At 29.8% G+C, this 25,665-nt stretch overlaps 1 protein-coding gene across 1 annotated transcript in view; it reads left to right on the forward strand.

The window, feature by feature from the left end:
* Positions 1-25,094, forward strand: part of Txl (Thioredoxin-like) — a 31,706-nt gene extending 6,612 nt beyond the window's left edge. Inside the window, exons 2-6 of the mRNA XM_075368132.1 lie at positions 5,687-5,843; positions 8,434-8,544; positions 14,665-14,787; positions 17,348-17,508; positions 18,907-25,094. Coding sequence (XP_075224247.1) covers positions 5,687-5,843; positions 8,434-8,544; positions 14,665-14,787; positions 17,348-17,508; positions 18,907-19,117 — 763 coding nt within the window. The 3' untranslated portion in view covers positions 19,118-25,094. The remainder of the gene's footprint in view (positions 1-5,686; positions 5,844-8,433; positions 8,545-14,664; positions 14,788-17,347; positions 17,509-18,906) is intronic.
* The last annotated feature ends 571 nt before the right edge of the window (positions 25,095-25,665 follow it).

Consider the following 25,665-nt stretch of genomic DNA (forward strand, 5'->3'; position numbering starts at 1 on the left):
GGTGTAAAATCTTTGTGTTTCTTGTCCCCTGAAAGTGGAATCATAGCTCAGATGGAATTATTGAACAACATTCAAAATACACAATTTATTGAGGATCTCTTTTTTAACCTCTGAAATCAGCTGATATATAACTTTGATACTTCTCTTGTAATAACAGGGAATGACAGTGGACAAAAATCAATAACTTGGAATTCTGAGTCTTCATGGTTGACACCTTTCTTTTTCCTGTTTAGCCTCCGGTAACTACCGTTTAGATAATTCTTCAGAGGATGAATAAGGATGATATGTATGAGTGTAAATGAAGTGTAGTCTTGTACATTCTCAGTACGACCATTCATGAGAAGTGTGGTTAATTCAAACCCAACCACCAAAGAACATCGGTATCCACGATCTAGTATTCAAATCCGTGTAAAAATAACTGGCTTTACTAGGTCTTGAACGCTGGAACTCTCGACTTCCAAATCAGCTGATTTGGGAAGACGCATTCACCACTAGACCAACCCGGTGGGTTCATGGTTGACACCTGGCTTTTCCTTTTACTTTTAATATTTTAAAACTTTAATTTTCAGCCAGTTTATCTGTGCATTTTCAGTGTGTTGATTTGTTCTTAACAATCCTTGTTGCAGTCTTTTTCAAGTCGGTGACACTTCAGAAGTTCACTTGTTTAACTGCATAACTGCTTCTAATTTTGTTTTTTCTTCTGCAAGAACAGGCCATAAGAAAAATATTCATTCAATCATTTAAAGAGACAATCAAAACTTGTTCTTTTGCATTCTCTACTGTCTTAGAGTTACACTCTTTGTAAGGGTTACTCTTTTCTAAACTCATTTATGACATTTACAAATTATACATTGATTTTTTTTTAACACAAGATTGTAATTTTTACAAAAAAAAATTCCATAAGTAATTTCTGAAACATCTTTTTTTCTAATTGAAACATCAGATCTAGGTACTGCCTCCTGATTTTTTGTTTATAACAAACAGTGCAACTCAATCAGAATCCTTCAAAAATGATTTTAAAACTTTGATTTATGGCTAGATCTGTTTTGTTTGGAGGTCCTTTTTTTCATGCTTATCAGTTTTGCAAATATTTCAAATTCATTCACTGCTTACAGTATTTTTTCAGCACGCTGTATTTAGTAATGTGCATTGTAATTTCTATGAAATATTTTTTTAAAAAAATTCATATTTAATAGCTTTAAAAAAAGATTTTTGTAGCATGTACTCAAAAAAGGAAAGTGTACATATACATTTAAATATTTTGTTTCATAATTATTTTTTGTATGATACTCTCAAACAAAACTAATGAACTAAAACTCTCCTAGTTTTAGTTCATTAGAAATATACATTATAAAATCTTTCTGATGACAATAATTTAATTTCAAAAGTATGAAAAAATGTCTTTTCTAAAATTATCATTAAATTTTATAGAATATTGCTACATTTGTGATTCTTAGTTATTATCTATGCGATTACCACCCTTTAAGCTTTGTTTTATAAGATTGACCTGATCATTTTTTTTTTATTTTGACTACTACAAAAGGATTCAATTGAATTTGTTACGTCATGATTCATCACATCACAATTTGCATAGCATAGATATGTTGAGTTGATTGATCTTCAACCTTTATAACTTATCATTTGTCTTGTTTGTAAGCAATTTCATATATGGTGGTGTTTGAGCTCCTACTTTAAATGCAAAATTTGTATTATTACCACATTAAATGGTAGCAAAGAATTCAGTTCAGAGGATATGATATTACTGAATATTTAGGCTATGAAGAAGCTTGTAATGCTACTGAAAACAATGTGTCATCAAAATGGTACAATACACTTGTTATCAGGTAAAGGACAAGAAAAATTGTCCACTCTGTGACAGCATATATATGCACTGATACCCTGCTTTAAAAAGCTTGAAATAATCAAATTTATTGAATGAATTTATGAAGAGGTACTTTCATCATTACAGGAAACCTGAGAATTCACTTGTAAAGAAAACAAAACGTAATAATCAACCAGTCTATCATTTAATTTGGACATTATACGCTGTATTATCACATTGTTTAGCTGATATTGCACAAGTTTTTTATTGTTCAATGCAGTGAAATGTACTTGCTGATACTATACCAAATAATTGATCAGAGTGAAGTCACATTCATCTTTAACAAATACTTGAAATCAATTCAACATAGTAATCCAAAAACATAAAAACTGTACAATTATCAAATGATACTATATATTGAATTGTGTCAAAGATATAAGGAGTCAAAACATTTCATAAGAAGCTAAATTCAACATTGTTAAATTATTGGATAAAATGGCTGTTAATGATTTAGTTGAAATGGTTCAAGGGTTTTAAGAAGATTAAAATGAATGTGTTTATAATTTTCCAAACAAAGAGATAAATCCTTAATCTTTATTAGTTGTTTTATTTTCTTAAAATAAAAAATTGAACTACTTAAATAAACTGTTTGTAAGGAACTAAATTTATTATTTAACTATTAACAAACAAAATATTTTACATAAAAAATACAATAATAAAAAAAACAATATCTACAATACTTTGTTACAAACTAAATATTAAAGAGAAGTACATAAGTAGTGGTTGCAGATAAATAAATTAGTAATAAACTAATAAGTATAATGAATTAATAAATAAGTGTGATTAATTAATTAATTAATTAGTAATAAATTTTAATGTGATAAATCTTTGTCGTGATAATCTTAAAGTGCATACCTTTTTTTCTGTTTAGCCTCTGGAACCACCGTAAAGTATTACTTTAGAGGATGAATGAGGATAATATGTATGAATGTAAATTAAGTGTAGTCTTGTACAGTCTCAGGGCGACCATTCCTGAGATTTGTGCTTAATTGAAACCCAACCACCAAAGAACATCAGTGTCCACGATCTAGTATTTAAATCCGTATAAAAGTAAAAACCACAAGGTTTTCATCTCAGGTATCGTCGACCTGAGATTGTAGAAGTCTGCACTTCATTTACATTTATACATATCATCCTCATAAGTAATAACCTTATGGTGGTTCTGAAGGCTAAAACCAGAAAAAGAGGTGCTTAACCAAGGTATGTAAACCTAACTGGTGTTGATCACAACATTAATTTTTTTTGTCAGTTTTAATCTTTCTGTAAATTTTGTCTTGTTTTAGTTTTATTGAGTTATTGATTTTTATGTACTGTATGTAAAATGTCCATGTTGTTGATACATGTCTTTATGTGTATGTCCTATTACTGTCAAGTAATTTACAAAATTTGATTCTGTTTCATTGTAACTCATATTTTTTCTATAGGTGAATGTCCATCCAGTCTTCCAATGTAATAACGAGAAATTCAAAAAGGACTTCACAATTTTAAAAGCATATAAAAATTTATTGAGATAACTTACAGATTCAGTTGAGCTCTCATCTCTTAGCAAAACATATAAAGTTTTGATTCACGTAGTTCATTATTATTGAATTCGGCCACCAGCACTGTCACCAGTGTTGTTAAAAATGTATACATTTACTGGTGGGAACATGCTTGCTATTTGTTTTGGTTTCATGAATTGCAGTCAACAACTGCAGTTCAACATACTTTTCATAGAGTACGGTAGGGAGCCTCCTAATAGGCATACAATTTACTCTTGGCACTAAACCTTCATTGAGACAGGTTGTTCTTCCAGACAGAACAGCCTGTTCTCCTTCCAGGAAGTAACTGTAAATTGTATTGTCTATCTGGATGTGCTTCAAAATTTTCTAATTCCTCAGACAATGATGACCAAGTTGGATGCCATTATTGTCAGCAAGACAGGGCACCACCTCACTACCGCCTAGAAGTTGAAATTTTCTTGTGATACTTGATTCCCAGATTGGTGGATCTGTCGTGAAAAAATGTAAGTGTGCAGACACCGAAAATTATTATCCTTCAACAATTAAAGGGATGAGGCAGGTACTTGTTCTGCAAGCCAGGGAATATAAATACTGCCAGGGACCAGCAAAGAGAATCAGTAGTTCTGCAAGGCCATGTTCATCATAGCTGTGATAACAAGCGATAACAGTGAGACCATGTTAGGCTTAGTCACGATAACAGTGAGTAGTTCTGCAAGGCCGTGCTAGGCATAGTCACAATAACAGTGAGTAGATCTGCGAGGCCATTTTCAACGCGATTGTGTGACGACATTATCAATAAACACATCGTAACAAGTGAAGAGTACATCACTAGCATTCCACTGTAGACAGTAGTTGAATGCGGGAAATTGTTCAGTGGGTTATTGATAAACAGTAGTGAAAGATAGCATTATATTCATTCATAAAGTGTAGGGTAGTTCCATTGTAAAAACAATAAAAGTAATATTTTCAGAGAATTGAATTGTATGAACTTTAGACTTTTCTAGTGTTATCTTGTTAATGCAATATCAAGTTCTAGGGGTCATTTTAACATTTTTGTAAATAGGACTGTATTCCTCCGGTTTTGTTATAATTTAACTGTCATTAAACAAATCTTGTCCTTTTTATATGAATTACCATTTTATCTTCATGTTTTTTATTTTGTTTATATGTCCTTAGGGTAATAAACCGTATCTGTAAGAAATAGTTAGTCTCTCAATATCCTGGTTTAACCATGAACATGTTATTACCATGACAGTATTTTTTTTATTTTATTTATTTTTTATGAAAATTGTATAAGTTTATTCATGGTGGAGCTAAGTACAGCTGAAGAAGTTTGCAGTCGCGCTGTTAGCTTCTCTTAATTTCAAAATTTTTAATATGAAGCTATTCCAGAATTGAATAAATTTAATTTAAAAATATTGTCAAAACAAGATTAGTGTTTATCATCCATAGGTAGTGAAGTAATAAATTGGCAGTACCTTTAAGAATTATTAATACATTTTTAAATCTATTGAAGTGAATTCAGGTGCGTTAGTAAATAATATTCTAGTTGCTCGAATATATGTAATTCCTGCTTCTTGGGTTACTAACATTAAAATATGTCAGTATCTGCATTAATACTGCTGTTCTTTTTGTGTGTAAAGTGTTGTTACTTTTTGTATTTACAGGCTTAAAAAAATTAATGTTAGTAAATATATTTAATAATTAATATTAGCAATACATTATCCTATCTGTCCTAGCCAAAAAATTTTGAAAACTTTGAACACAAACAATAATTCTTTTCTTGTCTTGATGGATTAGGCTATAGTCCATAATCTTAACCCATTAAAATATTTTTTTGCGCATGATTTTGCCACATAAGCTTGAAGTACATCCTATGGATATGGAAATGGAGTTTTGTATGAAAAATATTATGCCTAACCAGGTTTCAAACCCTGGACCTTCGGATTAAAGGCTGAAATGCTACCTCTCCACCATGATGAACGACTAAGTTTTAATTTCATTTCAGAAAAGTCAAGATCTCCCTTGACTTCTCCTTCCAGCCTTACAATCCTTTTTTAAGTTTAGGGAATCCATTATTATTCATTCTTTGAAAATGATCCCTTCACTTATTTATAAGACAACTAATAAAAACAAATTGCTGAAAGCACAAAAGTGAATGTTTCATATTAAGTAGTACAGTTATCTGTACTAAAAATTTGTATTTCATTTACACAACATTACCAATAAAATCAAGATTACTGATTTACTGATCGCTCTGCTAACCAATTTCCTGGTAATAAATCTTCTCTTTTTTTTGAAGGTGTGGTCCATGTCAAAGAATAGCTCCATTTTTTGAAGAATTGTCAAGAAAATATCCCAAGGCTGTCTTTCTGAAGGTTGATGTAGATAAATGTGGGGAAACAGCTGCTTTACAAGGAGTTTCTGCTATGCCAACATTCATATTTTACCGAAATAAGGTATTTGTTTAAATTGCATAATTAAATTATAGAATTTTTTTAATTTTCTTTGGTTTTCATGATGTGATTGTTTGTTTATTGTTTTTTTTATCTTTTTCTTTATATGTTTTCTTCATCATCTTCCTAAAGGTCCTGTATTACATCAAAATATTGAATATAAAATTATTTAAACATTATTTATATCTTGAAGATCTGATTACTAATGGAAAAGACTTGTCTAAATTTAATTTGATATTAATCAAAAAACTGTGGTATGTATTACATGACAATACAAATCACATCAACAGTTTAAAACTTATTGTAAAAATGTTGGGGACCCTCACATAGACTATGTCCCTACCACTAGAGTTTCAGAGTTTTTCAATAACATCTGAATCTCAGTTGCATTGAGAGCCCCAAAATTTATAAAAAACATTACATTTTTATTGCAAACTTTGGTAACAGATATCAGTATCAGAACAGATATCAGATGAGATTTAAATTGCTGAACTTCAGTTGAGAGTGACCAGTATTCTGGTAGACTTGTTGACAGCCTACCTTACCTTGTACGCTTAGTTAACAGTACTCTTACTGCACTGATAAGATAGGCAATAAGCCTAAAAGTACACTGGTCACTCTCAACTGAAGTGCAGCTTTGAGAACAGTTATACCACTTTTTGATTTGTGTAATCCTCCATAGCTTCATTCCCAGGTGCTTGCTTAATCTTACGAATTGTTTCACTTTGTGTTTTACCAAGGTTACAAAACTTGATGCAGTAACATTATTCAACATTTTCTATCATTATGCACAAAATTAAATTCCGACAAGCTTCTATTACATTAGCACACGCACAATTGCTGCTGGGTATCAACTGATGTGCTCTTTCAGGTCATAAATAAAGATATATGCAATATTGTGCTGCACTTAACCAAGTTTTACTGCTCACATTCAATGACATTTAGAAAAAATATATATGGTTGGATGTTTTTCAAACAGACATCATAAAGAAGTGTCGATATTAATGAGTTGCTATTAATGGAGTCATACATTTTCTGAAAATCAGTGAATGTTATTGTTGTATTCTTTTGCTGTTTCTTCCTTACATCACTTATTGACTTCAAATTCCAAATTTGTTCTGCATATGATCTGGATCTCCAAAATCCTCCTTGACCCAACTCAGGATCCAGCTTTTGTTCAGCTTACTTTAAGAGGGCCTTAGATAAGATTTTATATGTCATTGCTGAAGTAAGGTTCCTCTGTAATTTTTAGGATCAGACTTATCACCTTTTTTATGCAGCAGGTGAATTATTGCCAAATTCCAATCCTCTGGGATCGTCTCTGTTCTCCAAACTTCCCGGTGACCCTTACCCTAGGATATCACAATCTAGGCATTTCCACATTTCAGCTTTTATTCCGCCTTTGCCCAATGCTTTGTGATTTTTGGAGTGAGCTAGTTTGAGTATGTTGAGATCCTTTAGTACTAGTGCAGTGGAGTATACTTGTTAGTTTTTTTCTTTTTTTAATATTTGACAGTATTCTCTGTTATTGTTGCTAAATTCTTTATCCATTTTCTTCTACTTCTTATCTTTTGTTTTTCTTCTGATTTTTATCATTTGTTGGTGCATAAATGTTTAGCATAGTAATACGCACGATAGTGTAGATTTTATTGACAGATTTAGACATCTATGCTGATGTTCCTTCATCTATTTGATCAAAATTCACTATAGAGTTGATTGTAGCACTGACTATAAATCCACTTCCAAAGATCAGTATTCCTGAAAGTATCTTGCTAGTGGATCTACTCTTGTATATTCTGTAGCCATTTGATTCAAACGGATTGTTGTCTGTGAATCTTGTTTCCTGCACTGCAGTGATCATTATATTCTCAAGAAAGTTTGCTATAGTTTTAAGCTTTCCCACTTTCAACAGTGATTGGACATTCACAGTAATGATTTATGTAATCTTTCTGAATTTAATTTTATTCAATGATATTAGTTTTTTGCTGGTGTTATGTGTTAACATGTTTTCCAAGTAACTTTTAATATTTCATGCTGTGTACCCCCAAAATCTTTACGTCCACTTTATACTGATGTGTCACCATCAATGGAGGATTGGATCCCTCTTGGGATAAATCTCCTATACAAAGTACTTTCCATAACAGACTATATTATACTTGTTTGTCTGGATGGTCTTCCAACTGTCCAAGATACACTTTCACTATTTAAAGTAAGAGGATTGTTATGTTTAGTTCAGTTATAATATATTACTATAATAACCTGTCCAACTACACCACGTGGAGATAAGTACTTTTCCGACTTTTTCAACTTCATTTGAAAAAACAACATTGCTTGAAAAAGGTGCTGCCAGTAGCATTCAGGGTCATAAAATATTTTATAGTAAAGTATTATATAATTATTGTATTATAGTACATAGTGTAGAAAAACATATTGTATAAAATAAAGGGGCTGAAGATATTGGACAAGTACACTAAGAAGTATTATTACTTACTTTTTGTTGCAGTCTGTAATGGTTTTGTTTATTTTGTAATAAAAGAATTATTTTATTTACATATTTTCTATTAATGTTTTTAATTTCTTTTTCTTTTATTAGACAAGAGTAGATAAAATTCAAGGAGCTGATCCAACCTCTTTAGAATCAAAAATCAAACAGCATTATACTGCAGAAGATGGTGAAGATGTTGATTCAAGTTTACAAGGACATGTAAGATTAACATTATTAAATTAGCTGCTTTCTATCAGGGAACTACTTAAGGACTGAATGATGTAAAACAAAAATAACTTCAACAAACACGTGTTTTTATTATTTTATTTAGAAATATAATTAATGACTTTTTTTTCAGAATTACGTGTGAAAAACATCCCTCAAATGACCACCATTTTCCAGCCCACTAATACAAGGCTCTTTTCACAGCATTTTCCATGACCATATGCAAGGTTTCAGGTTCTAAACATAAAATTTCAGCTCGAATGTTCTTAAGTTATTGAGTTGTTTGAAGTTTATTTATTTTAACCCATTCTTTCAAATAGTCCCAGTAAAAAAAGTGTGGTGCCATCAAATTAAGTGAATGCCGAGGCCTAATAAATTCAGTATTTTTTAAAATTATTCATTTGCCAATAATTTCTCCCAGGAGGTCCATTGTCGTGCTTCCAGTATGTATGTGTGTGTGTGTGTGTGTGTGTGTGTGTGTGTGTGTATAGTAGAGCCACCCTGTTGAAACTATACCTACTGTTTATCTTATCTTCAATTACTGGGCGTAAAAAATTTTCAAACATTCTATGCACGGCTGTATTGATTCTTACGTGGCTGACATTCCCCATTTTCACAATAACTCTTTCAACCATAACATCACACCTAACTGTGAATTTTTTGGATGCAGTTGATGCTGATGTAATCCCTTGGGATTCTCAGTACTGCAAAATCTGTAGTTCTGTTTGTTGATATACCTGTTTAAATGAAAATGGACCTCATCACTCATCAAGTTCAAAAAATTATTGTTATTCCTGATCAGGTATTGAAATCAAATGGTTTACTGTAGACACTGCTAAGCATTTGGGGGTAGTAAAGCTTGTACCATTTGCATTTTATATGGGAACATCCTTAAATCCAATTCCATATCTTCTAAAGCATGTTTTGGCGAAGCCTAATTGAGCGAATTATGACGGTAGAAGAAGATTGATCCTCAAGGAACCTCTGCCATACAGCTTCCACTGCTGCATCAGTGTGCACAGTGCATTTAGATTTCAAATCGTGTTATTGATAGAAGATAATTAACATTAAAATGTTGCCAGTATTTTCTCTGAGTTTGAATAATTATAATAATAATAATAATAATCTTTCACTGAAATAGAAAAACTCAATGAGTTCTACTTCTGTAACCTACAAAAAAAAAAGAAAATGAAAAAGGTATGATTTTTTCAAATCCTTCAGTTTTTCAGTGGCCACCTTGAAAAACTAATGCCAATCCTAATGAGTGGCATCTTTTTATAGACTCCTCAAAGCGTAGTTTGAAAGCAGTTCTTCTTCATGTAGGGAATAATATCCCATTAATCCATTTCACTCTTGCAGCTCTCTTCACATTAAGGAATTATATGAAAATATGAAACTTGTATTGGATATAATTTGATGTGAGACATTTGTTGCTTATTTGTGGAGACCTGACATTGATAGCCATTGACAACTGACAATTAATAAAAACTTGGATTACAGCTTGGGTTTACTAAATTTTGTTGCTTCTTATGCGGTGGGACAACAGAAAAAGAAAGAATCATTACATTAAAAAAAAAATATTGGCTAGGAGAGAAGAATGTTGTGAGTCCAGTACTAGTTGAATCTGAAAAAGTTTACCTTCTGCCAGAACTCATTAGCTAGGTTTAGTGAAATTTTTATTAAAGTAATGAATCGTGATGGGACTGGATTTCACTTTGTAAAACATAACTCCCCTAATATAAGTTAAAGGAAGGTATATTTTTTGGATTAAAAAATAATAAAACTATTAAGAAAACTGAATTGAATTTGAAGACAGTTTGAGTGATTTGAGGTTACTGCGTGGAGATCTTTTAAAAAACAGATAACTACAAAAAACTTGTAACTGGCCTTCAAAATGCTATAAAGCACTTTGATGTAATATGTCACTAAATATCTATTTCTTAGATTCTTATGTGGATTTTTCCATATCAATCTTGAGCTGTGAGTGACGAACATGGAGAACACTTTCATCAGTTAATATCCACGTAAAAACACGCTACCAGAAAAAATGGAACCCAAGAATGCTGACTGACTACTGTTTAAATCTCAAGACTAATATACCTACAGCAAACTATGCCACAATGTCCTAAAGAAGGAGACTTTAGGCATGTAGAAATTGTATGTAAAATATTGTCATACTACCAACACAGTGCATTTTTCTTTCAACAAAAAAATTGTAATTACATTAACACTGGACTTGATAGAAAGAAACCACTTACATATTTGAAATCAACATAATAAGATTCAGCTGTTAGTATTCTTGTAATAAAAAAAAACAAAATTTTGTTGTCCATTGTCATTGTTTATCTTACTTAAAACTTTTATTCCCCTAAAGGTAAATCGTGTTTCTCAACCTGTGGGGCATCTCCGTAGAAGGCATAATAACACTAAATGGGGGACGCAAGCATATCGAAAACAAAATATTATTAATTTATTGAAAGGATAGAAAAACAAAATACATTCTGACACAATAAATAGTAAAAAAAATATTTAGCCAAGCTCTATATTTTGTCTTCAAAGCAGCCACCACAGAAAATCTGGTTTCGCTAAGCTAGGATGTTGAAAATAGTAATAGTATACAAAATGCTCTTGTTTTCAGTGCTGAAAACTCATCCACCCCAGCCCAGAATTCAAAGAGTGATTTATTACTAAATAGATTTTTGATTCACCACTTGCCATGAAGTCTACGAAGATTTCTTCTTCAGCAGTTGAGATCCCTTTGGGAGTATTTTGAAATGGATCCCTAACCAATTTGTAACTTGCTACCAAGTTGTTAGCAGGAAAATATTTTTTTTAAATTCTTTGCCAGCATGGCTAAATGATTTTCAATGGCTACAGAAATAACTTTCACATGTTGTTCTTCAGCCTTGTAAGTTTTAACACATTCATCCACATTTGCAAACATTTCTAGATTTTTGCTTTAAATTTCTGCTCCACAATTCCAATTTTCTACAAAAAGCATTAACTTTATGACTCGTATCCAACATATGTGTATTTGCTCCTTGGAGTTAAAGATTCAAGGTTTTAAATTTCTCGAATATGTCGACCAAGTCACTCAATTCCATCTCAAAACTTCTTAGCTTCCCTTGGTTTTCCTCTTCTAGAAAAATAGCATTACATCTCTTAATTCATAAACACATTGCAAAAATTTCCCATCTGATAACCATCTTGCCTCGCAATAAAATAGTAACACTGAATGTATTGCAGTTTTTTCAAACCAGGCAGCAGAACAGATTTCAAGTTAACTCACACAATATTCGCCTTATGAATAAGAATCTGTCTTTACAAAGTACAGAAAAAGTTCTTGATTTTAGGAGTCTCATTTTGATATAATTTACTACAGTTACAATCATTGTTAGCACAATTTGAGACCAGGATTCATTTCTTTGTAAGCCAGAGCTTCTCTGTGGATGACAATGTGTCCAGACATACTGCGGAGAGTTTTGTTTCACAAGTGCTTGTATACTTTGGAATCTTCCAGACATGAATGACCACTATTGGTGCATATTCCGATGCAGTTTTTCCACTGTATATTTGCCTCATTTATAAAATCATTTAAGATAGCAAATAATGTGAGTGCTATTGCTTTGAGTTCTATTGGTTTGCAGAAAAATAGTTCTACTGCTGTCATACCATCATAAAATCAAACATAGGTAATGAAATTAGCATCTTTATTGCTATCCATTGCCTCATCAAGCTGAATTGAAAACAATCTATCATGCAACTTCTCAAAATGCTAATGCTGTACATCTTCAGAAATATCACCAATTTGACGCACAATAGTATCATTTGACAGAGGTATGGACTGCAATTGTTTGCCAAAATTATCTCCAAACATAGTTTCTACAATCTCAATTACAGCTAACAAAATAAGCTCTTCACCAATTGAGTGAGGCTTTTTACATCTGGTTATTTTATATGAAACTTTGCAAGAGGCAAGTTAAACTTTTTCATTCACAAAGTTTTTTTTTTTTAAATTATGTTTGCTTTTCATATGATTTTAATTTTAATTCAAAGAATTTTCAGGGTTTGTTACATACTATGAAGCGTTTCCAAATATCATTTAATTTTATTAGGTTTCATGCTGTCTGCTGCCTAAATTTTTGAGCAAATAACACACAGGGGCCTTTCTTCTTCATTTACTTCAATATTGGTAGACCCAGAATTTAAGTATTCTTGAGATTGTTTTCGGAACCACGCTCATCTGGGCACTTGATGCTTCACTATCATCTAATGCTTCCTTACACTCACTAAAAAATGTATCCATGATTCTGAATAAATCTACTCTGCCCTGAATATTTACCGTGAATTTCAATTAACATATGAATTACAACATACACATTCACAATAGATTTGATAGTAATAGAAGGATTGAGATTGGCTGGAATTGAATGAGGAGCAGCATTTATACACATTTGCACAGATATTCCAGACAAATCTGAACTTCTTGTGAAGCTGCGAGAATGTCCAATATGGTGGACGTAAGACAGAGAGCAATAAAGAGGCATTGATCCTGGTTTTGTCAATGCAGTGGATCGGTGTTGCCAAATATCAATAAATTTACTTATTCTTGGTAATTTGTAAGGTTGTAGTGTATATTTAGCATAAAAATACATTATTATTGTATGAGAGGGGGCATTATGAAAATTATGATTGAGAATTGCAAATACTGAAAGGTTGAGAGACATTGCCCCAAGGGATTGTTATTTATTATACAATATATCATTTCTATTATAATCAATAACTAATGTTTTTTTTATTAATTTTGAATTGTTATTTTTATCATTTTAATGTTTTTTATTTTATTTTAAATCATTCTTAATTTCAATAATTTTTTTAGTTTTAACTAGTATGAACATACACATAAAGGATTTACAATTTTTTTATTTTAAGTAAACTGAAAAGAAAAATGTATCATCCAAAAATGACATCTTACAGACAACCACCATTCCACCGTACACACTTGGTAAGTCTCTCTCTAAAGTCACCCATTACTCTTCACAGAATCTCTAGGGGAAGTCTAGGCTTTTTGGAAGCTTGTATCGGAATTTTTGCCTTTTTAACAAATCCCGACAGATGAAAATGAGCCTCATCACTCATCAGTAAATTAACAAGGTTTTATCAATTTGCTACAATAAAGTTTGGCAGAAATTTACCCTGTTTTCATAGTCATGTTCATATATTGCAGGAATTATTTGAATTTTATACGGGTGAAATTTGAGGTCATTGTGTAAAATTCACCATATGCTGCGGTCATATAATCCAAGTGACACAGAATGGCAACAGTCTAACAGGGTGAACTTCACTCGAATGCCTTTCTCACAGTTGCAATATTCACGTTGTACTGTTTTTACACTCTTCCACGTTTCTTCTTTAGCATAAAACCAGGTGCCTCAAAATTTATAATCCAAGTCTTGTTGGCATCAAGATTGCGATTTATTGTGATTTGTTTTCAAAATTCATACTGAGCAATTACGTAACAATTTCACAGCAAAGGCATGTTGTTTACCCTTCCACTGCAACATTGCAACTTAACACTTTTCAGTAAGCTACAAAGTAGCAGTAGTGGTTTCATCCCTACTCAGCTCAATCTCTCAAAAAACAATGTTGCAAAATTGTCGGGTTCATTGCCACAACTGTATATTTTTCTTTTAAAAAAAGTGACTAAAAATTTTTAGGAATTAGAAGCATTCATTTTTAAGTAAATTAAAATGTGTAAATTGTAATTTAAATTAGTTTTGTGCACAATTTTCCAAGAAAGGATCAGCTTACAAAAAAGGATTTTGGCTCAGTGAGCTGCAATCAGATAAAGTTGAGTAGAACTGGTATTCAGATAATAAAAAATAAATAAAAATTATGGTAAGAGAATAATAAATAAATGGAACATAATTTTTCTGTTACAATCAATGTTTAACTTTTCTTTAATTGCTCCAGCAATTGATTCTGTCTAAAGGTGATTAAAAAAATATAATATTTTGAGCATGTGGATAAATATAATTGCATGATCTGAAGCAGCTGATTTTTAATTGTTAGATTGGTGTTTTAAATATTGTTTTTCTTTTTGTGTATTTATAGATGGATTTAACACCATTCTTTATGGAAGGTCAATGTGAAGCATTAAATGAATCTGATGAGCATCCTCTTAAGCATTGTTTGTCTAGTAGCGAAGGCTTTTTAGAATCTGATTGTGATGAACAAGTAAGTTATTGTATATGCATGCTATCTGTAAGTATTATATTGATTATTTGCAAATGTGTTTATTCTTTTAAAAATGTTAGGTAAGGTTTTATCCAAGACTGATACAATGAAACTATCAATCAGGTTTCTAAACTACCTAATAAGTTATAGCATGATTAACAAAAATCTTTGTTTATAGGTGCATATTGAAACCCAGATCATCCACATCAGTTGCTTTAGATATAATTTTGCTCCAAAGTTGTTTCTCAACTGTTCTCTAATATTATGTGTTTCTTTTCATTTTAACCTATTTTTAAAAGTGTTTATAGCAATGAAACAAGCAGTAATTTTATGCTAATTCCAATTCAATAACTGATATTGAGGTAAAGAAAACCAGTCTTTTATACCAGGTGATTCGATAAAGGACTTCACAACTATAAAAAATATAAAGATTTATTTATTTATTTGGTTGAGGTCTTGTTTCATAGTAAAACACATCACATTTTCACTCATGTAGTTCATTAGTACCGAATTCGGCCATCAGGGCTATCACCAGTGTTATTAGAAATAGATAAATTTACTGGTGGGGAACGTGCTTGCTGTGTGTTTCAGTTTAAGTAATGAGTTAACGTTTCATATCAGTAGACTCCTTATGAAATTATGCAGCACATTTGTGATAGCTCTAAGGTCAGTTATTTTGTACCCTAAACAAACAGACTGTACAGCAGCCCGTTCTTCCAGGAGGCAACAGTTTATCTAGACATGCTTCAAAATTTTTTAATTCCTAACTTAGATGATAATAACCAAGATCACAATTAGTATTCATTAGAGGATGCCATTACTATCAGCAAAACAGGGCACCACCACACTAATAAGCATATCTCATAGATTCTTTCTGGAATGATATAATGGGTTAAGTTGGCTTGATTGGCTCAGGTCTATGTCCAGAATATAGAGTTGATGATAATTCATATCATGTCCTCTGTGAGTGCTGAAAGTACGAAGCCAGACATACTAGAATAGTTAAAAAACTTATGAAAATTAATTCTGATCTAGATTTGAAAGTCATTTGGAAAACCCAGAGAGAATGGAATATAGTTGCTGGCTTCCTTAGGTTTCCGGCCCTGTAAAGGGTGGCTGTAGGAGTGTTTGATGCTCTAGTAGTCAGAGTTGCAACCCAGGTGGTTAGGGGCTCGCTTGGATGCTTACTTTACCAAAATACGTGTTTTGGCATTGAGTCCTAGTTAGTTTAGCTGTTTCTATTCAGAACATAGATAGAATTTGTTTAGATGTTCTGAGATCTGGGAAGGGGAAGGCATTGTTGACCTTGCTCCCAAAAGCAAACCAAATCAGAGTAAGTTAGTGTTTGTATCTTTGTTAAAATTTCTTAATTGTCTTTGACAAATTAAGAAATGGATCTGGATATTTATTGGGAAACATTTACATTGTTGTAAGCAATATTTATGAAAGAGGTATGAGGATAGAAATTTGGATGTTTCTAGTACACTTAATGAATTTGTACATTTGGTAATGCAGTCTTAATTTGTCTAATTTGAAATTTAGTTTTGGAAATGATTAGCCTCCCAAAATCTAGGTTTAAACCTTGGTCAAGCTTGGCATTTTTCATGCTTAAACAATTTAAAATAGATAATTTTTTTACAAAAAAATTATATTTAAAAAATCTTTCTTCAAATAAAGAGATCTCTAAAAAGAATGAGCAAGAATTATTTTTCAGTTGTATAAATTTTGATATTTTGAAGTTAGTTAGATTTAATAGATTGATAGTTTTTGTGCCAGCATAAGAAAGTTTAATATTTTAAAAGAATAGAAAATATATTATTTTTACTTTTTAGAGATTCTCTTTGTACATCAGTTGTATATTTTTCCAAGTCTGGTAGTGATGTGTCGAAAAATATAGAACAGTTTGATTAAAACATTTTTGTACAAAATGTTTTTTTCCACTTAATTAATACTGCATAGCAAACATTTAAATCACTAAGCAAAGCTCTCACTCTAACAAACGATAAGTTAGCGAAAACAGATAAAGTTAATGCAGTTTGCTGAGTACAGGTAATTTGCCCAGCAAACTGTTGGTTTATCAGTGTTAAATGCACTGTAAGCTAATTGCTAAGATCAAACAGATTCAAAAATCAAATAAATATTATTCATGAAAATACTTTTATATTAAGTGCAGAATAAAACTCAGATCTTGTTATAAAATGATGTATGGTATTTGCTGTCTTTAACAAAATAGCCCAACAGCCAGTGCACGGAGAAAAATATTGAAATGAATCTGTTGTTTTTAAATGCAAAAAACAAGCAGTTTAGCGATGCAATGAAGAAATGATCATGAACATTAACAGATTAATAATTCAACCATTTTTTTTTTTTTTTCAGTAACAGCTCATTTTGTTTGGCAGAAACAACAGAAATGCCCCCTAATAGCTCTAATAACTGGCATAATTGTAATCATATTAAAAGAAATATGATACCCAATTACTCTGTTGAGAAATTCAATTATTCTACATAATTAATAGATTAACATTACTTAAATATTTTAATAACAATTCTTTTTTTTCAGCTGATTATGTCATTAACATTTAAACAGAAAATTAAACTTCATTCTGTTAAAATAAAAGCTCCAAAAGATAAGGGACCTAAAAATATTAAATTTTTCATTAATCAACCTCACACTCTTGATTTTGATTCAGCACTGATAAGCAAGCCTGTACAGGAAATCGAGTAAGTTTAATAATTAATTATTTTATGTATTCTTATAAGAATTGTGTTTATTACATACTTGAATTTATTATAAAAACTTCTGTAACCTGAAATAAGGTTTGTGATAGTTTTATTTTCTGTAGATAATTTGTACTTGATGAAATTAAAACTTGTTTAAAGTCACTGAACAGGATTTTTAATACTGCTATTTAAAGTTTTCTGAATTTCAAAGTCCTACTTTTAAACATCCTATTTTATACTGTCTATTACTTGTTGGTACTCTAATAATAATAATGACTATGACTGCAGCAGCAGCAACAATGATAAAATTGTATATGATGCCATCTTGTAATAAGTCAATACAAAATGATGTGAAAAAATATTAGTGTACATAAACAAACCTTACCACAAATTAAACATTACTAGTGAATATGAACAAGTAGAAACTAATTATCTTGATCTCACTATGACAAAAAGTAGCAGGAAAAGACATACTTTCAAAATCTATTGAAAGCACTTATTACTAATAGATTATAACAACTCAAACTTCACAACATTATGTAAATTCTATTTTTAGAAGTATGATCTACAGACTACTCAACACACCTGTCACCTGAAGACCAAATAGAAGAACTCAGCACTGTAAGATATGTAGCACACACAGATAGATGTAACAGCACACTCATTTACATATTATTTAACAAAATAAATAAAAATAAAGGTAACCAAAACAAAAAATATACCACATGAGTATAAATAAATAAAGATTACAAAAAAGTAGCTTTCACATCAGAAAAATATGAGATGCAAATTATCCTTCAGACAAAAAATAAGCCATTATATATATAAATCATCAAACTGTATAATGTACGCAATTTTTTAACTGAGCCACTCTAAGTTTTCTTTAATTGATAAACTAGAACAGCGTCAAATAAATAAAAATCTTTCATAGATCAACATACAAGTTGAATTTTTTCCAGCCACACCATAGATATAAATTATAAATCCACCACCATTATCATTCTATTTTACTTGCACAAAAAAACACATCTTAACACACTTAAAAATATGAAATTTACAACACTAAACTAAATGAATAAGTACAGTTCAAATCTAGCACTCACTTCTACCACATTCTAAATACTTTAATAAAAATCACTTGTAATAATAGTGAAAAAAATGAGTGAAAGTAGTTTGAAAAGTAAAAAAAAGTCTTACGACATTTGTTTTGTAAACATATGTATTAAATTTGGTTCATTTGTCATTAAAAACTCATAAATTTATATAAACCAATTTTTAAAAAAAAAGGATTTTGTGAATGTAATTTTAATGTAGTGGGTATAACCCAAACTAATAACTGTATTGTAATTTGTTTATTATTAATTTTAATTGAGTTAAGTATTTTTGTTACTATTACAGGTTAACTCCTGAAGATCTTGAAGGCAACCCAATCAATTTGCGGTTTGTTAAATTCCAGAATGTTCATAACCTTCAATTGTTTATACAAGATAACCAAGGTGGTGCAGATACTACACAAATTGATTACTTACAGTTCATTGGTTTACCAATACCAACTACAGATATGTCAGAATTTAAAAGAGTCACCGGTAAAAAAGGCGAAGGACATTGACATAAAATTAATAAATTTTCATTTAAAATTGCTACTTAATACAAATTGTGTCATATTTAATTATTGCAATTTAGAAAGAATCGTTTATTTAATTTGTACTTTGTACCAGTGAAATATGATCACTTTCTTTATTTTGTGAAAACTTTATAGCATTTAATTTTTTTAATCTAATTAAATATAAAATAGTAATTGCAAGTTTGCTTGAAAATATATAGTTTGATTAATTGTTCATCACTGAAATAAAACCTCAAATAAATTATACTTCCATTATACATTTGTTATAAATTATAATTACTGTTTATCATTTCAATTACAAGTCCTTTTATGCTATTCTGTATTAATTATTTCCTGCTATAGACTTGGCAGAGATATATTCCTGCCATAATCATAATTTATGTCAAGTATTTTATATTTTATTCATAATTTTTCTGAATTTTTGGTGATAACTACTGTTTTATTAGTAAAATATTGTTAAAAACAAATAGAGTAATATTTAACAAAGCAGAACTTTTTACATATGTGTAAAATGTTGATACAATTAGAATGCATGTTGCAAAAAACATAAAATATAATTAAATTTACCCAATATCAAAACAAATTTTTGTTGCTTGTGGCACAAATTTAAAATAGAAATAAAAAAAAATCTTAAATATTTATGGAAACAAAATTATTTAATAAATTTTTTAATTACATAAAAATTACGAAATTGATCTTTTACCATTGATATTAAAAAGAGCTTCAATGCCAAAAAGAGGTTTGCTAGAACAAAATTTTCAAATAGATTTCAATTGTGTTAAAAATATTTGGAAGGAGTGCAGTAATTTATGGCAGTTAAATATAGAAAAATAGGAAAATCCTAAACAAATAGAAAATGGTTTAGGAAAAATCTGATATCACATGAAAATGAAGTACGGAGTATGAAGTACGGAGTATAAATGACTTTTAAGAAAAGAAAAACTATGAAATTATAATTAGCTAAGAGTTAAGGTAACCTGGTAATAGAGGGATGTGTAGAAGGTAATAAATAATATCCATAGAGAAAAACAAAGTTTATAATATATGAAACAGTGAATTGAGGAGGCAATATAAAAAAATTCCACCTCCATTTAGATTAACCACCTAAATCATAAGGTTTAAATGTATAAAAGAAGATTGACTTGGAACGATGTATTTGTAGTTATATATTTATAATTATAATAATATTTATTAAATTAACTGTAAAAAATTAAATTGTCTGTATCAAATTTGTTTGTATTTGTATGTAGATTTATTTGTCTGCATTCTATTTTTCTTCAATTGAAGAAGTTTAGAGAGTGCATGATAACTGCACTTAAAATTACAGAATTAAAAATAAAAAATAAAATGAGAAATTGTTGAAAATCATCAAAATTTTTATAATTTAGATATTTTTATTGTAGTAAGATTACAAAATTCAGTTTTGCCTAAAAAACATTGATGAGCGCTGATCAGGAAATGAAGTCTTTTTCCAGGAAATGAAGTCTAGTTTTCCGCAGGCAGCTTCTGTAACCAAAAATTACAACACCTAGAAAATGTAACACCCTGTACAATTGTGTTAATTAATTTAGGACCTATTATATTAAAAGTGATTCTTTACTATCTAGAAAAAATCAGTTCTTATGGGAATGTGATGTTTAAAATATAATTCAGTTAAGAAAAATCATAAGTAATGTCAAATGTTAAACAGTATTTTCTTTAAGAAAATGAGGGATTAAGAGTGAATCTTCATTTTCAAATTTTTCTTATCTGCAACTAACTAACCAGGTTTAAACAGTTCTGAAAATTTTAAGTCCTCTTTCTTTGAAAGAAATACTGTTCAAGCACATACATACACATATTCACGGATATAAATGTAATGTTAATTATTTATATTTAAATTTTTGATAAAATTAATATGTTGTCAATAAAGATTATATCACTTAATAGATATACAAATTTTTAAAAATATTTTTAACTTTTAAAGTAAATTTAATCCTTCATTAGTAAATTCAATTCAATTCAATTTTAATTTCCCAAAATCCATTCATTTTATTTTTGGATTTTATTGAAATCTATTTATAAACTGCATAAAACTGTCATAAATTTCACTTATAAACACAAAATATATAAAAATATAATTTAAAACAAAACTAAATTTTGAAAAGTTTATTTAACAATAATATTTTTTAACCTGTACTTTGTATATACAGATAAGTCGAGTGTAACGAGGTCATTTGTAAGGAGAATCTGGTTTTAACGAGCAAAAATAGAAAAATTGGTTTCCTTTATTATTAATGTATAGTAAAGTTTGTTTTAACGAGCTTATAATGAAGCTAAAAGTCAGAAGGCCATTAATAAAATTGGGTTATGAATGGGAAGACATATTTAATGCTGATGAAATGGTCTTATTTTATAAATTAACTCTGGACAAAACATTTAAAGGAGAAAAATGTGTTGGATTGCATTCAAAAGTAAGGCTTACTCTTCTGTGTGAAAAAAGAAAACTGTTTGTCATTGGAAAATCAAGAAACTCCTGTTACTTTAAAAACATCAAAAAAATTCCAGTTAAGTACTTAGCCAATACAATGGTGTGGATGACTTTTAAAGTTGAAAGTCATAATTGGGATATGAACTGAGAAAAAATTAAGAGAAAAACTTTACTGCTAATTGATAATTGTCAAGCACACCCAGTACTGGAAAACCTCACTTACATAAAAATTGTATCTTTGTCTCCACTCTTTGTGCATTAAACACTCTTTTTTAAAGTTCACTTCAGATGTTTACTAATATTACAATTACTTTGCTGTTTAGAAGAAAAAAGAATTTAAATGTTTTGGATGCCATCAGATTAATCAACAGAAGATGGGATAATCTATCTTCAACTTCTATTCAAAACTGTATCAAAAATCCAATCTTGCTAGAGTTACAAGTAAAGATTACAAGCCAGACGGTGAACTAAGTAAGTTATTATTCTGAGTGGATTCGGACCATTGATTCCAAAAATTACATTTAATAGATGTAATCTGGATGATTATGTGCATGCTGAGACGATGTGTTAGTAACCGAAAGTTCAGATATGAAAAAGTAATTAAAGAAGTGAAACAGGCATATCGACGAAAATGAAGAAGATTGAGAATATAATCATTGACGTGTACAGTTCAAGACAGATTAGAATTGCTGAAAAAATTTTGTGAAAAAATCATGTCATCAATCATTGAAGATGAATGCAATAGACTGAAAATAATAAACTTTAGAACAAGTTAAAAGTTTATAAACTTAATTTTATATTAAAAGTGTTTTATTATAAAATTTTATTTGATTTGTCATTAGAAAGGTTTTTATCTTTAAATAATCTTCATCATGGACAAAAACATAGCATAAAAACTTATATTAATATTTGGAGTTCCAGAATTCTGAAACTGAGTTTATACTCAGCATTCCTGTTGCTGAGTTTTTGTGACAAAAGAATAATCCAACTTGTAAATTGGATAAATTAAATCCAATTTACAACTGTTTTATATAAAAGCTGACAACACAGTTGTAGGATTTTCCCGTCATCTGGCTAAAGCTGCATTCTGGGACAGTCTTCCCAGAATGGAATGGGGAAACTGATGCATGGCTTGCACAGAAACACATCTTAATTTAAAATATTTATTTTATATAGTTTATTTAATTCAATGACCTTTATATAGATTTGAAGACTAGATCGTGGATACTGGTGTGCTTTGGTAGTTGGTGGTTGGGTTTCAATTAATCGCACAACTCTGTACCGGTCGACCTGAGACTGTACAAGACTACACATCATTTACATTTGTACATAACATCCTCTGAAATAATACTTTACAGTGGTTCCTGAGGCTAAACAGAAAAAAAGAAAACAGAAAAGCTATGTCCAACCCAAGGCCTGGCCCTTTTGTGAGGCTCTTATAGATTTTACATAAATATTATAAAAAATTATAATATATTTTATACAGTTGAATGAATATCTGTGTATATTGGCTATGACTGCTTAACATAATACAGTTTATGTGGCTATTTTTTATATTAATTACTTACAACATTCATAATTGTCATAAGTTTTTTAACGTATGACACTAAAGATACACACTGTGAAAGATCTTTATTTTGAAAATAATATGATTTAAAAATAAAATACATGTTTTAAATAAAATTTTTTAAAAAATGTTATAAACAAAATATAAATAAGTTTAGTTACATTTGGGGAATTTGATAAAAAAAATATATTAAAAAATAAAAACTTTGATTTTTTGAAAAATATTTTCTTATTACACTGAAAACTGTATGATAAAATTATAAGTTAAATAATTTGCTTATACCTCTTGTCTATGCAGCGTGCGGCTCACTTCACATTCCTAATATTTTATTGGCCGAGTAACAATTTTGGGCTGTACATAACTTCTCTACAGCCTAACTCCTTGACTTTTTAAGTTGAAAATTTAATGGTATCAATGCCCCATATGTAGAAGTGAACCTGACCAAGTTTGATCAAAAAGAGTCCAGTAGTGTAATCAAGATATAAGGCGATTTAGAAGCCAACACCAAGCACACACACACACACATGCATACAAACATTAACATCCAGAAAATTTCCATCCAGTTTTTTGGGTTCCTTAGCTGTCAAAATCCTGTGAAAACTGGATATGCTGAAATTGAACCGATTATAATACTTCCCCTTCTAGAGCTATAGTTCTATCTAGATAGGAAAGGAGTATTTGAACAATTTACTATTAACATATCTTTTTATTGAAGGAATTGCATATTTCTTACCCCCTAATAGGCTCATTATTACTTTAGCATTGAATTTTTTTTAATTCTTTTTTTTTTTTTAACCTCCAGGACTACCATTAGGTATTGCTTCACAGGATGAGATGAATGAAATTTTTGTAGATTGAAAATGCCATGCGTGACTGAGAATCAAACCCAGGACCTCCGGATGAAGGCCAAGATGCTACCACTTGTGCCATGAATGGCAATTCATGCCACTCGTCCGACATTGAATTTGAAGTTCTGATATCTCACTTTATATAATGCTAAGAAAATCAAATGAGAGACTTAATTTTAAATTATTACCCCTTTCATCAACTGAAATGATTAGTTTCATTATAAACTAATTAATTTCATTATTTCTCTATCAGAACATCTATCTCGTAATAAAACTTAAATAACAAATTTCATATTTTGAATACTTTTAAACCCAATTGGATTTCAAAATTAGGGAAAAAATTTCTTAAGTCAGCAATTGCTTATATGAATTTGGTATAAAATAAGTAACCCTGCATATATACATACGTATAAACTGTTTTGTATTTTAATCTACGTAATTACTTTTCTGATTTAATATTACTTTTTGGAAGTATTTTTGTAGGAGCATTTCTAAATATAAGGTATGTTGAAATAAACAACTGAAAAGTTTTTATTTCAATTGTTTTATCAGTTAAATTATTATTAAATTAATATTATCATCGCTGTCAATGAAAATATCATTAAAAAATAGATAATGGGAAATAACCTGGTTTAATAAAAATTTTACTTCTGATAAATATAAATTCTCTTATAAGCAATGAATGATACTAATAAAAGCACAAGCAAGATTAACCATAATTGACGTTTATTTAAGATCATACTTAATTTAGTGAATAAAATTAAATTTGAAATTGTAAATATAAAATTATAAGTACTCATATATTACTTATGTTTGTGTAAATGAAAATAGTGTAATGATAGGTCAGTTGCAATTACAACTGAAATATTATTTTTAAGTTTATTTATCATATAATGAAAATTAGTATTAGTCAGTAATTGAATTATTTTTAAAATTTGATTGTGTAAATTGTTTTATATCTTGTTATTGCTTGGCTTTTTATTTTGTAATCAGTTATAATTAACTACGCATTAATTATGTTACTAGAATAAGTACTGTGCATATTATATATTGTAACAAATAAATCTGTAACCAGCTTTTAAGATTAATTTCATTCCATTCCACTGTTCTCTTTTTTCTCTATATACAGCCAAACCTGAGTGGTAAGTAGACAGCTGTTGGGTTGTGTGATGAGACTATCAGAAAGCGTTTTTAAACCATTAAAACGTTGTTTTAATAAGCTTCCTGATTTATCATCTTTCTTCTGTAATGTACTTCTGTTCACATATTTATGGGATGTTGTATAAAAATCTACATATGTTAAAAGAAGGAAACTGTTAATTATTTTTGATTTTTTTTTTTTGTATCAGGTTTCTAAACACATAAACTGATATAGTAATAGATAGACGAGTAGGAAGTGTGTGGGCAAAAAAAGGGAGACCTAATGCCCACAATTGTGGACAAATTATATTTCAAACTCTAGTGAATAAAACTTGTAATACTACAATACATGGCATTAAAAACAGTATTAGTATTCAGATAACAAAAATATTACATATTAGTCCTCATATGTGAGCGCTGGGTCTAAGAAGATTTTTGAAATTTACATTCTAATTCAGAAAATTATTAATACATTTATTTCATTTTACATGTAATTTTATTATTAAAA

This window comes from Lycorma delicatula, chromosome 6 (genome assembly GCF_047948215.1).
Source record: "Lycorma delicatula isolate Av1 chromosome 6, ASM4794821v1, whole genome shotgun sequence".
NCBI classification, from domain to species: domain Eukaryota; kingdom Metazoa; phylum Arthropoda; class Insecta; order Hemiptera; family Fulgoridae; genus Lycorma; species Lycorma delicatula.